The sequence below is a fragment of the Vespa velutina genome, chromosome 5, assembly GCF_912470025.1.
Source record: "Vespa velutina chromosome 5, iVesVel2.1, whole genome shotgun sequence".
Taxonomy (NCBI): Eukaryota; Metazoa; Arthropoda; class Insecta; order Hymenoptera; family Vespidae; genus Vespa; species Vespa velutina.
Window position 1 is genome coordinate 6,623,067 of NC_062192.1, and position 17,922 is coordinate 6,640,988.

At 25.7% G+C, this 17,922-nt stretch overlaps 1 protein-coding gene across 17 annotated transcripts in view; it reads left to right on the forward strand.

Annotated features, from left to right (window-relative positions):
- Window positions 1-17,922, forward strand: part of LOC124949138 (regulating synaptic membrane exocytosis protein 1) — a 173,747-nt gene that overhangs the window by 140,955 nt on the left and 14,870 nt on the right. For 16 of the 17 annotated variants that reach the window (XM_047493759.1, XM_047493760.1, XM_047493757.1 and 13 more), the window contains 7 exons: window positions 1,483-1,607; window positions 2,148-2,260; window positions 2,385-2,458; window positions 3,109-3,167; window positions 16,325-16,524; window positions 16,714-16,929; window positions 17,281-17,612. In XM_047493759.1, the coding sequence (XP_047349715.1) occupies window positions 1,483-1,607; window positions 2,148-2,260; window positions 2,385-2,458; window positions 3,109-3,167; window positions 16,325-16,524; window positions 16,714-16,929; window positions 17,281-17,612 (1,119 nt within the window). The remainder of the gene's footprint in view (window positions 1-1,482; window positions 1,608-2,147; window positions 2,261-2,384; window positions 2,459-3,108; window positions 3,168-16,324; window positions 16,525-16,713; window positions 16,930-17,280; window positions 17,613-17,922) is intronic. The other variant, XM_047493765.1, reaches the window with a different exon arrangement.

The following is a 17,922-nucleotide window of genomic DNA, read 5'->3' on the forward strand; positions in this document are numbered from 1 at the left end:
TCTCTCTCTTTCTCACTCACTCATTCTCTTACTCTTTGTTTGGATCGAGTAGGCGTACTGTTATTAGCAAGGACCACAAATCCTGCAAGGTAGAGAGATAGAGAGAAAGAGAGAGAGAGAGAGAGAGAGAGAGAGAGAGAGAGGATACTCTAAATCGATTTTACCTAACGTACATATATATGTACAGATATTTACGTTCGAACGTAATACAACAACATCAACAATAATGATACTAATCAATTGGTCGGACGAAACTATTAATGATCAGTAGATTGAAATAATTAATTTTTAATGTACGTATAGATTGCAAATAAAATATTTATCGATAAATGCTGCCTGATTTCGTATGAAAATTTTGTTAATATTTTTTTTTATAAAACGATTTCTCCTTTTCCTTTTGTTCTTTTTCCTTTTTTTTTTTTTTCTTTTTTGTCCTTTTACTTTTGTTTACAAGAAAATTATTTAACGTCAAAACTTATACTTAATACGTAATAGTATAATTTTATAATATTTATAGTATTTAATATAGTAATAATAAGATTATAATATTATTGTATATTTTCCTTTTTATGAATTATTAATACTTCTAAATAATAGTACTATTATAGTTATTTATTATTATTATATTTATAGAATAGTATAATTATTTCTTTTTTACATATACAAATATAATCTATCTCTCTCTCTCTCTCTCTCTCTCTCTCTCTCTCTTTCTCTCTCTCTCTCTCTCTTTCTTTCTCTTTCTCTTCTCTCTCTTTCTATTATATTAATATTGTTAAATAATATATATTTAATAATTACACTAACTATTATTACTGTATATAGTATAATAACAGAATTTTTTTTTAACAACGTACATTTGTACATATTTTCATGGACAATTCGTTTAAGTGACGTAGAATAAAAAAGAAATAATATATAAATGGGGAAAAAATGTGACGTAAATATCAAATGATTTTTTTCTTTTTTCTTTTTTTTTTTTTTTTTTTATAATATCAATTACTATGTCAGCCATCTGTACAGATAGATTTTTAGATTTGTTCCAAAGAAAAAAAATATCTGGTTGCATGACATGAGAAAAAGAAAGGAAAGAAAAAAAAAGTACAAAAGATCTAACGCAAATTTTGATCCATGTAAAGATAAAAATTAAAAAATTCTTTTTTCTCCTTCCTTTTTTTATTATTATAATAATTCTTTTTCTTTTTTTATAACGTTCATTAAAAACGTCACAGAGAACCATATGAATGCATTCATGCATGCATATACGTTATCGAATTTAAAAAAAGGAAAAGTAAAAGAAGGAAAGAAGATAATAAAAGGAAGTAAAAGGAAAGGAAAGAAAAGAAATTAACCGTAGATTGCATTGAAAAGGGGCAATAAAAAAAAGGAAAAGAAAAAGAAAAAAGAAAAAAGAACAAAGAAAAAGAAATAAAGGTTCCCGACGAAACGAGAGAATATATCGTTCATCAACTTGTGTTATAGCACGCGGTTTTGGCATGAGAGTTGTGGGCGGGAAAACAGGAGCTGACGGTCGTACTTTCGCATATATCGTTTGGACCGTTCCCGGTGGTCCAGCTGACACAGCCGGACTCCAGCAGGGCGATAAGGTATCTATCTTTTATATCTATGTACATATGTACATTTACCTATCTTTTCTCGCAACGAAATTTATATGGCTATGTATATAATCTAGTATGTATATAACCTATGTAATACGTAACTATGCGTTTATATGTTTGTGTATGTATGTATATATATATAGGTGAAACTCCCATCGAATCTCATAATAAATTTTTTATTAGAACATTTATCTATTAATTTTTAATATACATCTAAGAACTTTTGATCCCAATCACACGGTATATTCATAAATAAATCTATGTATTTCATTTTTTTTGTCTGTTATTATTAATAAAAAAATATATATCTATATATAATTTGTCTTGAGATAGAATAAATGAAAAATAGTTGTCAAATCAGTTTTGTGAATCGATTATTGATTCCTCTTTTCAATCAATCTTTTTAAAAATATTGATTGTATAGTACAAAATTATTATTATTATTATTATTATTATTATTATTATTATTATTATTATTATTTATATTATTATTATTATTATTATTTAGATATAAATAAATTTTTACAGGTATTGGAATGGTCAGGTGTATCCTTGATTGACAAAAGTTTCGAAGAAGTGGCACAGATCATTGAACGTACCGATGATATCGCCGAACTTGTCATCGAACATGCAACAGACATGTAAGTATTTTTAATAATTAAACATTTTCTATGTATATATGTATTTATGTAAAACAAAAGAGAAAGAAATCTTGTTTGAACAAAAACAAAAAACGCGTCAATATTATTTCCGATATGATCACAGTGTAGGTGATTTATTGGATGATCCTGGAATGATATCGTCGTCCGGAAAATCATCCAACATGGGTCTTCTAATGGGTAAGTAAAAAAAAAAATAGTAAAAAAAAAATTCAAAGAATTAGAAAATTAGAAATCATTGATTTGAAATCATTGACAAAATTAAAAATCAAAGATTAGAAATCATTGACTAAGTAAATGAATAAAAAAGAAAAAGTCGAAGAATAGTTAACTGCAACTCATGTAAAAAAGATAAAGAAAATAGACAAATCAACAAATTACAATTTTGCGAAGCAACAAAAGTAATAAAAACAAAAAAGAAGGAACCCGCATTCGTAATTAGAAAAAAAAAATATATTAATGTAGAAAAATGTTTTTTCCTTTTATTTGCGCGAAAACAAATTTTTATTATTATTTAATTATTCGTAAAAAAAAAAAAAAGAAAGAAATAAAAAATAAATTTACAAATCATAATTCTCGAAGCAATAAAATTATATCCATGATCAAAAGAAAACATACATATATATATTTAATAAATAATTATTCATGATGGAGATTTTTTTTTGTTTCTTTTTTCCAAGATCCAAGATAGAATTGCTTCTGACCTTTGTTTATATATATATATTTATATATTTATATATATATATATTTATATATTTATATATATATATATATATATATATGTATATATATAATATATATATATAACAAAATGTTACAATATTTTTCAGAAACCGAAACGGACAAAACACCGTCCTCACCAACGCGCAGGAAATTGCCAAAAACGCCGGTATAACGAGTTATTAAATTAACATCTACACGTGACCGTCTCTCTCTCTCTCTCTCTTTTTCTCTTTCTCTAACTCCTACACAATGTACACTCATACGTTAACAATAACAGTAACAATACCAATAATAACAATAACAACAACAATAACAAAAATTAACAATTACCAATAACAATTAATTATAATAATAATAATAATAAAAATACACGAGCTCGTTCCGTAAACTCCACAGTAAATAGAACAAATAGTAAATATATATATATATATATATATATATATATATTATTAATAATTGAATCAACAACAAGAAAAATAATCAAACGAAAAAAATAAAAATCGAAAAAGGAAAAAAAATAAGTGCGAAAAAAATTATGAAATCTAAAAAAAAAAAAGGAAGGCAAAAAGAAAGAACGCAAGAAAGAAAAAGGGGGAAAAAGTATAAACGGATATATAAAAATAAACAAACAAATAACAAATGATTAAAAAAAGAAAAATAAAAAGTAAAACCAAAAAAAAAAAAAAAAAAAGAAAAAAAAGAAAAAGGGTAAAATAAAAACTGCGGCGCAAACAAAGATGAAAACATTTACAATTCGATATATTTCATCGATATTATTTCTACGTATATGTTCTATATATGCAATATACACTCGCACACAAACCTATTTACATAGACATATATGAAAACAGATTGTATAAATACATATGCAAAAATAATTTGCATATACAAACACCGGCAAAACATTGTATAACGCGCGCGCGCGTGCGTGCGTGCGATAAGCGTTCACACATATTATAACATACATACATAATATACATATACATATTACATACACATATTCTTAACGTTATAAGATTAGAATAACGATGCGTCCTGCATGTGTGCCGGAGAAATATATCTTTATATGTTTTATATATATATATATATATACATACATATATATATTTTATAATATGTTATATATATATTATAATTATATATATATATATATTATAATTATTATATATTATATGTATATATATATATATATTATAATTATTATATATTATATGTATATATATATATATATATATATTATATAATATTATTATATGTGCTCTCTCGATCAAACCGGCGAAACGTGCATTGTCTTCTCCCAATTATTGTCTTGTATTATATATATACTATACATACATATGTATATGTGTATTTTTTTCCTTTTTTTTGTTTTTAATCTTGCCTTGTGTCTTATATTTTTAATTTATTTATCGTTTATATTTATTTATTTATTTATTTATTTATTTATTCATTTGTTTAGTCATTCATTATTGAGGCGAAAAATTTGTATTAATGTCGTCTTTAACCGGAACACGTGTCCTAACGATCGATGTTCTGGAAAATTCAGCACAAAATTCTGTCTCGATGGAACTGACCTCGTTTGCGAGGTCTACTTCAACGAAGATGACGCTCTTATACAAATAATATTTTCACGTAGATACATGTACATAGGCACATATACATACGTGTATAAGTGTACGTATGTGTAGTGAAGGTGTGTGTGCCATTTTAACGAATATCAAAATACAGACATAGGATTATTGAAATTATCGATTGAAAAAATACAGTTCGTGATTTAATCTTAATATTTGTTTAATAGAAATTAAAAAAAAATACAATTGAGAAAATTTCAATCATTTTTAATAAAGTTCGATGTTAAAAAATTATTATTATTATTATTATTATTATTATTATTATTATTATTATTATTATTATTATTATTATTATTATCATCATAGTGAATGTATTATACCTTTTAAATAATTTTTATTCTTAATACTGAACGTTTCAATTACGTTAAAATTGTACACACCGTATACGTATGATAGGACAAGGAAAATTTTTTTCCTTTAATTTTTCTTTTTTTTATTTGTTTCTCTTTTTTAAGTTTTTTTTTTTTTTTTTTTTTTTTTTTTTTTTTTTGTTCTTTTAGTATATAATTTATGTACGAACGTCGTGACAAATCATTATTTAAATACAATACTTCTATAACGACGACAATCCAGAAAATTATTATCAGCAGAAAAATTTCAGTCGTGATAAGAAACAATTCACATACGTATGTATATTGACTGCATGTTACAGTTTCGAATAGAATTTCTTAGGTTAAAAAAAAAGAAAAGAGAAAAAATAACAGATTTATAAAAATTTTTGAGAAAAAGACCTGTATGAATTTGTCTCATATAGGGGAATGTGTTTTTCGAGGAAAGAAAAGAAAAGAAAAAAAAAAAAAGAAAAAAAGAAAGAGAAGAAGAAAAAAGAAGTAATATTTCTTAGATTAAAAAAAAAAAAAAAAAGAAAAAAAAAAGCAAACAAGAAAAAAAATTAAGGTTTATGAAAAGTTTCACGAAAAAGGGTCTATATGAATTTGTCATATATGGAAATGTATTTTCTTCTTCTTTTTTTAAGAAAAAAAAAAAAAAAGAAAAAAGGAAGAAAAAAAAGGAAAAAGAAGAAAGCAAAAAGATCCCTAAGAAATTCTTCACTTGATCCGTTTCTAGCTGGAGGAAAAGACAGAAGCTTTCGTACAATCAACCGTAGAGATGAGTCGTGCGTTGTCTCTCTCTCTCTCTCTCTCTCTCTCTCTCTCTCTCTCTCTCTCTCTCTCTCTCTTTCTCTCTTTCTTACGCACACATATACGCATATACATAAACATATTCTCACTCTATCTCTTCGTATATCTTCTACTCTTTCTCTTTTTGTCTTATGTCTTGAAACACCCTCGAATAACTTCAATATTTTTACCCGACACGATAGCGAAGAAAGTGAGTAGAAGAGACCCGCACGACGAGTTTAGAATAAACAATTTTTAGCTTCGAGTGTGTAAGAATGTGTGTTAAATCTATAAGAAAAAAAAAAAAAGAGAATAAGAAAAAAGAAATATAAAGAAATACGTATATAAAAAAAAAAAATAGTCTATATAATAACTTTATATATACGTATATATATATATTTATATATATATATATATATATATATATATATATATATATATGTATAGTATAATAATGCATATATAATATGATGAACAGTATAAAGTTTGTTTTTTATTGTTTCCTTTTATATACATACATACATATACAAATATATACATACATACATTTTATATACATACATACATATATGTATATGTATTATGTATATATGTATATGTATATAAGTATATTTATTTATTTATTTATTTATTAAATATTCATTATTATTATTGTTATTATTATTATTATTATTATTACTGTTATTATTATTAATATTTTACTTATTAAATAATTGTATAATTTATATATTAATATTTTTCTTCGATTATTATTTATAATTTATATATAAATATAATAGTACAATATATAATATGTAGTATCGCGTGATACATGTAAATTATTTATTGAGTTATTCTTTTTTCTTTTATTTTTTATTTTTCGTATCGTTGGAAAGAGAAAAAGAGAAAGAGGGAAAGAAAATCTGGTAATAAAAAATAATAGAAAAAATAGAAAAAGAATAAAGAAATGTTTTTAATTTACTTTGAATCATAAAGCTTCGCTATGTGTCTGTGTGCGTTTATTATTGACGACAAAGAATTTATTGCACGTTGCTCCGATGCAAAAGATAATAAAATAACGCGCGTGTATGAACGAAAGAAAAAATGAGAACAATTAGAAAATAAAGGGGAAAAAGAAAAAATCAAAAATATTATTTCAAAAATAAACAATATAATCCGAACGATCCGTGTTGCATTTTACTACCAGGTTTACTTTTGATACAATTTAAAAAGTTACTTACTTAGATTAAATATGATGAAAAAGGAAAGAAAAACAACAAAAAAAATATGGAAGAAAAATTACTACGGAAAAAGGAAAATATCATTTTGTGGATATTTCTATGATCGTAAGTCTCTGTATTATAGGAAAAGTGGATCAGGACATAAAAAAAATATTCCTAGTTACGCAATTTAAAATCAAATTGAGTATTACGAATTTTTCACTGTATATGGAGAAATTTATTCGATTAACAAATGACAAGTATATCTATACTTAAAAAATAATATTATAATATCTATTTTTATTGCATTTTTATAAAAATATACAAGATTAGATTTTTACTAATATTTTTTTGTTTCTTTTTATATATATATATATATATATATATATATATATATATATATATATATATATATATATATATGTTGTTTCAATGAATAATTTAATAATTTAATTTTTCAAATGCAATCTAAACACTTTTATTAAATTTAATAACAAATAAAGCATCTCTTCGTATCAATTAAGAAAAAAAAATAAATAAATTTCATTGTGCTTATCCAGAGTACCATATATGTACTCGATATTTCAAATAATCGAGATAAATTTATTAACAAATTTAAAAAGAACTCTCCTACATTTTTCTCTTTTTTTTCTTTTTTTTTTTTTTTTTCTTTTTAACAATTCGATATTTTCCAAACAAATTTCACAGTAGAGAGATTTTTATCGAATATCTTCATAACATGACACTCTGTACTACTTTCGCTCAGGAAAATCTAAAAAAAATTTCACGAAGTAGAGAAGATAAAATAAAAAAAAATAAAAATAAAAAAAAAGGAAGAAAGAAAAAGAAAAATAATAAAAAAAAAAATGGAAACTACAATATTGATTAAAAATGTTATCAAAAAAAAAAAAAATAGAAAAAATATAATATATACGAACGAAACGAATGATAATAAAAGCGTATAAAAAAGGAAAAACGTTTGATAACAATCAACAAACTTTCTTTTACACTTGGGCGTCGTGCAAATTTTCTAATTCCACATATTTTGCTCTTGTATATAATAATGATGATGATAACGATAATGATAATGATAATGATAATTATAATGATAGTAATAATAATAACAACAAAGTCTTGTGCGATAATTTCTACATATGAAAAAAATATTGTTATAAATTTTTTTTTACCACTTTTAGAACCACTAAATTTATTTGCAAAATAAAAAAAAAAAAGAAAAGAATAAAATCGATCATTCCTAATTATAATAATGATCGTAATTGTGATACAAAATTTATTTTTGTTTCTATTTATTTATTTATTATTATTATTATTATCATAAAATTCAAGTAATAAAAAAGTAAAAACAATCTGAATATATTAAAAATTTCATTATTTAATATTAAATTATGAACAAAATTATGAATAAAGAATTATGAAAAAATAGAAAATTATGAACAAAAAATATACCAATTATAAGTTGAAATGTATTTTCAACTTCGAATTGAAAAAAGAAAAAATAGTTATCGGTAATTCTAATATAAATTTTCCAAATATTTTTGTTTATTATTATGATTATTATTATTATTATTATTATTATTATTATTATTATTATTATTATTATTATTATTATTATTATTATTATTATTATTATTATTATTATTATTATTATTATTATTATTATTATGTCTATCTGTTTGTCTGTCTATCTGTCTGCCTGTCTGTTTGTCTGTCTGTCCATGTGTTTATGGAATTAATGAGAAGAAAAAAAAAACCTTAAGAAAATCGTTAATTGTTCTGTGACTATAATATATATATATATATATAAGAATGGTACAATCATTATTATAGTATATACATATATATATGGTATATACTATATATATGTATATATACATATTTACCTACGAATTTCTACCTTAATTTTCGATGTTGCAAAAAAAAATAATTATAAACAGAACACCTAATGCAGATGAGTACATAACGTAATTAAAATATATCTACTTATCAGTGTATGTGTGTGTGCGTGTGTGTCTGCGCGTATGCGTGTGTATGTTTGTTTGTGTGTGTCTATCTCTCTCTGTTAGATTTGCGTGTGACAATGTATAGAAAATGCAAAAGATTAATTAATTAATTAATTAATTGATTAATTAATTGATTGATTATGATCGATAAGAAATCGTGTTTTAGACTCGAACACGAGGTAATATTAAAATGAATGTCTCGTTTAGATATATAGATATACATTCTATGACTATGTGAATTATTATTTTGTAGATCTAACAAAGGAAAAAAAAATATATATATATAACAAAAATAGATAATAGCACTTCATTTTCCGTTTTATTTGCGAAAAAAATATTTTTTTCATTTTAATGTTACTTCTTTAAATAAAATTAATGCGATATTATTTATCATAATTTATATCGATCGATAAAACGGAACATAAACAATGTCTACACAAATTTGCATATTTTGCAAATATAATAATAATAATAATAATAATAATAATAATAATAATAATAATAATAATAATAATAATAATAATAATAATAATAATAATAATAATAGTAATAATAATAATAATCAAATAGTGATAATGGTATATAAGAAGAAAACACAAAAATATTAATGTTAAAAAAGCAGTAGTTGTTTTTTTTTGTTTTTTGTTTGTTGTTATATATATATATATATATATATATATATATATATATATATATATATATATATATTTCCTTTTCTTCCATCTTCCGACACATGATCGCAACAAAAATTTTTTCAACGAGGAAATTAATTTATCTTATTAATAGAATAATTATTATTGGTCGGATCTTGTTTAGAAATTAGGATAATTTCCTCGTTGATATAAAAAAATCTTTGGTAGGCGATCGATCAAACGAGGACACTACACTTGTATATTTTCTGTTTTTCTTTGTTTTTTTTTTTTTTTTTTTTTTTTTTTTTTTTTTTTTAATATAATACCTTTTCGTGTGAGAGAGAGAGAGAAAGAGAGAGAGAACGAATGTCACGCTTTTCACGTTTTTTTCTCTTCGAAAAAGAGAAATAGAGAGAGAAATATATATATATATATATATATATATATATATATATATATATATATATATATATACATATATATCTATATACAAAAATAACAAAAGGACGACGAAGAAGGAGGAGAAGGAGCAATTGAAAAAAAACAAAAAAATCAGACCAAAATTTACCGACAGAGCGGACGAGAAAAAAGTGCAAAAGAAAAAAAAAGAAAAGAGAGAAACAATTAATAATATAAAGAGGAAGAACAAAGAAAGAAAAAAGAAAAGAAAAAAGAAAGAAATCAAATGTGAAACAAAAATTAATTAATTAAATAAATACATGGGGAACTTTTTAGTTGAGCGTTGCGAGTTGGTAATAAATTTATGTTTTAATATTTCTGAATTGACACAAATCGACCATCACACGTATTGTAATTACTTCTCGTTCTTTTTTCATTTTTTTTTATTATTATTATTATTATTATTATTATTATTATTATTATTATTATTATTATTATTGTTATTATTCTATGAATTTGAAAATTGCACGATTCTTGAGAACTTTTATTATTTATAATAACTAAATAAATCGAATCAACGATCTTCTGTCAAATTTCTCGTATTTGAGTTTTTCACTCGCAACTTCTTCGTCGGTTCGACGTACTCGAACTCGGTTTATTGTTAGGATATTACGAAAAAAATAAAAGAATAGAAAAAAAAAAAAGAAAAAAAAAATAACGTTCTACTTAAATTGTTCAATAAACGAAAAAAATTAAAAAAAAAAGAAAAATATAATTGAAGAAGGATTAACGTCAAATGATATCGTATTGAAAAATATAATAGAAAAGGAAAGAAAATATAAAAGATAGAAGAATATTATATATGAGAAAACATTGTCAAATATGGCGTCGCAAATAATATATATATATACATATACATGTACATATATATATTTATATATATATATAATAAATAAACTAAATAATCCTTCGAAATTTAACCGAGCTCGGGTGAGATTCGTTATTAAAAAAAAAAAAAAGGAAGAAACTAATAAAGAATACCGTGGCACTCGATCTTTCTTAACGCAAGATAAAAAGAAAAAGAATGAAAATGGAGAAACAAATAGAAAAAAAAAAGAAATTTCCCTGCCACATAATGATATAATATATATACATGTATATACGTGTGTGTGTCTCTCTTCGTTCAATTCTTTCTCGACCCGAATGCATTATTTCCGTCCCCTTATGCCAATTCAACGACCCCTCCGTTCAATCCCATAACCGACCCACTCCCTTCCTGGCCCCCATTCGAAAACCATCTCTTCTCGTTTTCGATATTTTCCAAAAGCCGCCAAAGAAATAGTTCAAATCTGTGACCTGTGATTTTATTTTTTCTTTTTCTTTTTTTTTTACACAAATCAAAACTTTCGAAACTATCTTCCATTCTCATTTTCGTCTTTTGTATTTGTCACGCGTTTTTATCAGGATGTGCCTCGTCAATGCATTAACCCTATAATGTGTTCCATTTGAAAATGGTAAATACGTGTGTTTACGTATATTATTAGATGTTTTCATTCCTTTTCTCGTCTAGTTTATGTATTTTCCCCTACCCCCCCCCCATCGATATATATGTATATAAAAATATTTTCATATCATATACATATTTGTATATATATATATATTTGTATGTGTATATATATATATATATATACATACGCGTATTAACAGGGTGTCTCAATCAACTCTTGATTATTTCAATGAGAAATAAATACTAATTATAATTATTTTTTCTTTTCTTCTTTTTATTTCTCTACTCGTTATTTCTGGGCTTTTTTTTTCTTTTCTTCTTTTATTTCGAGGGATGACAGTAAAAAAAAAAAAAAAAAGGAAAGAAAATAAAAAATAGAAAAAGAACAAAAAGAAGATCGTGTAAATATAGCAATAGCAATATTGCGTGTACAATAATTTTTAATTATTAAATGAAAAGGAATTATGATCGAATTTGAATAAGATCGAGTTAAATTGAAAACGCCCTGTATAATCGACTTACTTAATACTTATCCGTCATCACCTAACCGCACTCCCTGCCCTCCCCCCCCCCCAAGCCCCTACTTGAAAACCGTCATGTGTTATCCATGTGTAAAGAAAAAAAAAAAAAGAAAAAGAAAAAAAAAAGAAAAAAAGAGAGAAAAGAAAAAAAACGAAGCACGCACTAAGTTAAAGAGACATAAAGAGATATAGACCCGCTGACGAAAAAGAGCAAAGAAAATTGAAAATGTAAGTTTGTAAATGTTGAACCAGTTTAGTATACTTGGTCGTCATCCACGCTATAATCTCTCCCAAACTGGCACGATACTAGTTGTATATTTTTTAGAGAATCTTTTCCCTTTCTGTCTTTCTTTCATTTTATATACCCCTCTACGTCCAAATCCCTTAACCACTACTCTTAACCTCCGCCACCCCCACGATCCCAAACCAACCCTGTCGAGTTAACCCCTGAGTTTACAAACACACGCACACGCGCGCACATACATACACGCATACACACGTACTATATACATATACAGTTATGTGTTGTACGTATATATTTATTGTACATATATACTCAAGCAGAAAACAACAAACATCTTCGTTCTGTCGTAATATGTATGTATGTACGTCCGCCATTTTGTAATTTTAGTGATGGCCGATTTGTAGCGTTTCACCTGATATTCGTTTTCTCTCTCTTTCTCTTTCTCTTTTTCTTCTTCTTCTTCTTCTTCTTCTTCCTTTTCTTCTTTCTATGTTTATTCTTCTAATTCTTCTATGCCTGTCTATACTTTGTTCCTATCTTTTTTTTTTTTTCTTTTTTCTTTTTTCTTTTTTCTTTTTTTCCTTCAATACTTTTCTTTTCTTCAATTTTTTATTTAATTTCTTTTCGATCTTTCTTTTTTTTTTTTTTTTGCGAACACAAACGAATTCAACACGAGATTAGACCAAACGTCCGGATTATTTTTTTATCGACTTGAATGAATAATTAAATTAATTACTTGATTGATTGATTAAATGACAAGGGATTAATTGATATTATAATTGTAATGAATTAATATTTTATAAAGATCTTAAAATTTTTCATTATAATAATTATTATTTTTCACGTGCAAGAATTAATGTTACGATGAAAGTTGCGCTTCAATGAATATTATAATATAATAATGTTTATTACAATGTATCATATAATAATTAAAATATTATAATGAAAAATTAATAATAAAAGAAAAAGAATGAAAGAAAAATTTGAAGGACGTTCGATCGTTAACAACACTCTTTCCTGGTACACGTTTATTGTTTAATTGAGCACGACATTTTTTTGCGGTTAAAAGATAAATAAATTCTTGAACGACATTACCAGGAAGAAGTGTGTAAAACCATAGAAAAAGAAAAAAGAAAAATGAAAATAAAATTGAAGAAAAAGAAAAACAAATGTAGCACCCATAAGCTTGCGCGGCTCTTCTTCGGCTTTAAAGAAGCGCACGGTGTCGATATATTCTCTATCATAAATCGATGTTCACTTTTAATGGTGTCATAAGACGTGTGATAATATATTTATTAAGGAATTTGTCCTCATAGCTTTAAACGACATAGAAATAAAGTTAACGACATAACGTATTGACATATAGGCGTGTACAGGACACCTAGTACACGCTTCGTAAATCATGTTTTATATCGGAACTAAAAAATATTTACTAGCCAACTGTAGTTGTGTTATTGGCGCAAAATGAAAAAAAGAAAAGACAAAAAAAAATCAAACCGAAATAGAAAACTAGAAAAACTCATTTTTTAATTAACATCACGAACTATCGGTATCTGTAGAAACAAAACCCCGTGTAGTTCCCTAAAAAAAAAAAAAAAAAAAAAAAGAAAAAAAAAAAGAAAAAAAGAAAAAAAAAAAAAAAAGAAGGGAAAAAAATTTATTAAGAACGAAAAACAAATTGACAAATCGAAAATTAATCAAAAAAATATATATATATACAACAAACGAAGATAATGCGTTTTTTTAAGTAAACTCGCGAACGATCCATAATTTATGAAGAAAAAATAAAACATAAGCATCTTGTTTCCTATCCGTAGGAGATATGAATTACTAGAAAAAGAAATGAAATTAAAAGAAAATATATATATATATAAAAAATAAATCCGACAAAAAAAAAGTCGAAGGAAAATGATGAACTTGAAAAACGCATTTTTTTCGATGTCCCGTGGACGAGCAAAATTTGTATTGAAAAATAGAAATAAAAAAAGAAGAAAAAACACAAATGAGCATCTTGTTTTTCTTTATCTCGAAGAAAGGCAAAATTATAGAATGAAAAAAAGAAAAAAAAAAAAAAGGTAATAAAAAGAAGAAAAATTCCTAGATCATTTTTTGTTCCGCTTAAACTTGATTTAAAAACTTCATATTTGTATGGACTCTATCTGAAGAACCGGATGCTCGTTTTCGGGATTGAATAACAGAAAAGAAAAAAAAAAAAAAAAAAGAAAAAGAAAAGTAATATAACTGTGCGCGCTCGTAGTTGACATAAAAGAAAGAAAAAAAAAAAAAAAAACATTAAAAAAATAAATAAAGAAAAAAAGAAACAATAAATAATTAAATAAAGAAAGAAAGAAAGAAAGAAAAAAAGAAAGACAGAAAAAATGAAGGACGAAAGGAAGGAAAGGAAAAAAGAAAGAAAGAAAGGAAGGAAGAAAGAAAGAAAAAGAAAAATGAACAATGGCCGACGCTATATAAGGCCGAGGAAGTGTCGCCTATGTCATCTGATATGCATATATATTTACTTACCTCTCGCTTGCGTAGTTTTCCCAAGTGTCTAACACAAACAAACAAAAAAATAAATTAAACAAACAAACAGACAAATGACTTTTAAACCAAAACAATCCAACACCAAAAAAAAAGAAAACAAACAAGCAAACAAAAATAAATAAAACAAAAAAGAATATAATTCAATAGTGTCGTCCGGTACAGTCTGGGAAAACGGAACGCGAAAAAAAAAATATTAATAATAATAATAATAACAAAAATAAAAATGAAAATAAAAATAAAGAATGAAAACAAGAAACGAAGGATAGACGATTTATGTTTTTCGCTAAGAAACTAAAAAAAAAAAAATACGGGGAAGAGAGAGAGAGAATGAGAGAGAGAGAGAGAGAGAGAGAGAGAGAGAGAGAGAGAAAGGGAGAGAAGAAGAAAGACGACGTAATAATAAAGATGGCTGCTCTGCTTTTGTGATCGCGCGACGAAGAAATGAACCTCGAAGACCATCGAGATTTATGATGAAGCTAAGAAGTTTGGGAAGAGTCGAAGAGGATTAAGCGAAGAAGATATAAATCGTCCATCATTAAAGTTATCGTTGAATGAAAGTCTGAACGAAAAATAGAAAAAAAAAAAAAAAAAAAAAAAAGGAAAAAATAATCGTTGAAAAAAAAAGAGAACGTTTTTCTTGACTGTATATTCACAATTGTACTCTATCACAAACAGTTTCCCTTACCACTCCATCATTCGATCCTTCATTTAAAAAATCACCATATAACTTAGTTAGTCGCCACGCTGATGAATCCTGTAATTAGTATTCAAACAACACACGTAGAGAAGTCCCAGTAGAATAGAGGAAAAAAAAAAAAATCAACCGAAATAAAAATTGAAATTACCTCCATTCTTATCTCCTCAAATCTCATTATTATCTGCTTTTGCATGAGCGAATGATTCAGAGTCCTATATTTATTTCCCTTTTCTTCTTCTTTTCTATCTTTTTTCTTCCATGACAATAGATATACTAGAGACAATTAGTTATTTATAGTTTTAGATAATAGATTAACAAGAGACAAGGCAATTGAAAGTGACATTCACTTATTGTTTTAGCTGGTTTGTCTCGAAGAAGAAAGAAAAAAGAAATAGAAGAAAGAAAAAGAAAAAAGAAACATAAAAAGAAAGCTTAGAAAAAAGGATGACCGTTTGTAATTATCATAACTATATTAAAAGTGATAAACAAAATGTATTAAATATTAATAATATCTTACAATTAATAACTTATAATTGATATCTTATAATAATATCCCTATAATAATGCTCTTGGTCGAAAAAGGTCATCTTAAATTTTTCTTGCTTCTTTTCTTTTTCTTTTCCTTTTCTTTATCTTTCTTTTTTCTTCTTTTTGTTCACTTCTTAATCGAAAAAAATCCTATTAGCGAATTTGTAATAGAGAGAAAAAAAAAAAAAAAAAAAGAAAAAAAAAAAAGAAGAAAAAGAAGAAAGAAAGAAAAAAGAAATCACGTCCTCTCTCATATTTGCTGATTGAAAATATTTTTAGGAACAAATCGCAAAAGAGAGACAAGTAACCGGCCGTGTCCAGATACAAGTGTCCTATGAAAACGAACGCAAAGAGCTGATCGTCTCAGTATTCACGGCTGATGAATTATGTGCCAGAGAAGATACTGGTTACGGAACATTACCCGAAGCTTATGCCAAGTTGATCCTAGTCCCAGCTTGGTACGTTCAACATACGCTACGGTACGATTTATCATTCCAAATGACAAAACCGTAATACGTTTTGTTAAATATATACATATATTTAGAACAAGAGAAAAAAGATAGATAGATAGATAGAGAAAGAGAGAGAGAGGGAGAGAGAGAAAGAGAAAAAGAAACAATACAAAAATTTAATTAAACCGTATTCATTTTCTATATTGATCCATTTAGCGGAGATCAAGCCACGTTGAAAACTGTGGTAGCTGAGCCAACTCAAAATCCAATATGGAATTCAACCTTATTGTTTCCTGGCGTTGACGGTGAAAGTCTGATGGATAGAGCAATCGAAGTATCTCTTTGGGATTATTCTCCCGAAGGTGACAATGTATTTCTCGGTGAATGTACGGTTGATTTACAAAAGGCATTGGAAAATGATCGTGCCGTTTGGTAAGTGCCAATTGATCTTTTATTTATATGTTTTTCTTTTCCTTTTTACTTTTTTTTTATTTCTTCTTATTTTTTTTTTTTTCACTACTCAAACACAAATGCATTAACTTGATTATCGATATCATGTTAATATATATATATATATATATATATATATATATATATATATATATATATTATATATTAATTTTTAAAAGCATATATCTTTTCAATAAAGTATTTTTGGACGTAAGTTTATATAAACTTTTTTCATCTGTTTGACCTCACTAATATGTAGTATAAATTTGATCCCATATTTTTTGAACACTCTATATATAATAATAATAATAATAATAATTTTGATTGATTTAGGTATCGATTGGAGGATCCACGAGGTCTTCGTTTAGGCAAATCGCCATATTGTTCGCCACGCGGTTCATTGTCGATGGAAGTCGCACAAAGATTCTTGAGAAAGAACGAACTACGTGAGAGAAGTTACAGTGACGATACACAAAGCGACAGCGGAAGTCCCGAACTTTGTTTCTTACATCCCGATCATGCTTGGCACGTAAATTCAAGACGTGGTTCCAGCCAGTCGGAACAACTCGAAGTCGAACCTTATGAACTTAATAGGGATTACAGTAGATCTTTGCCTGGAAGTCGTCGAAGTAGTTTCCAAAGTCAATGTGGAACTGATAGCAAACGTAAGTTCATCAAAAATCACTTCTTGCGATTTCTAATCATTTTATTCTTGACTATTATCGCTCATAGAAAATATTGATTAGCCGAATCGATGAACTCCTATTATTAATCCTCTCTATTTAACTCCTTAAATTATTAATTACCTGATCCATAGATTAGACTGGTTGAATCATAAACTTGATAAATATCATTGATTAAAATGATCCATAGAGAAAACTCGGTTATATTCTTGATTATAAATTGATCCATAAACTTGTGAAATAATTAATTGTATCATTGACTCCACGGATTATTCAACTATCTCAATCAACG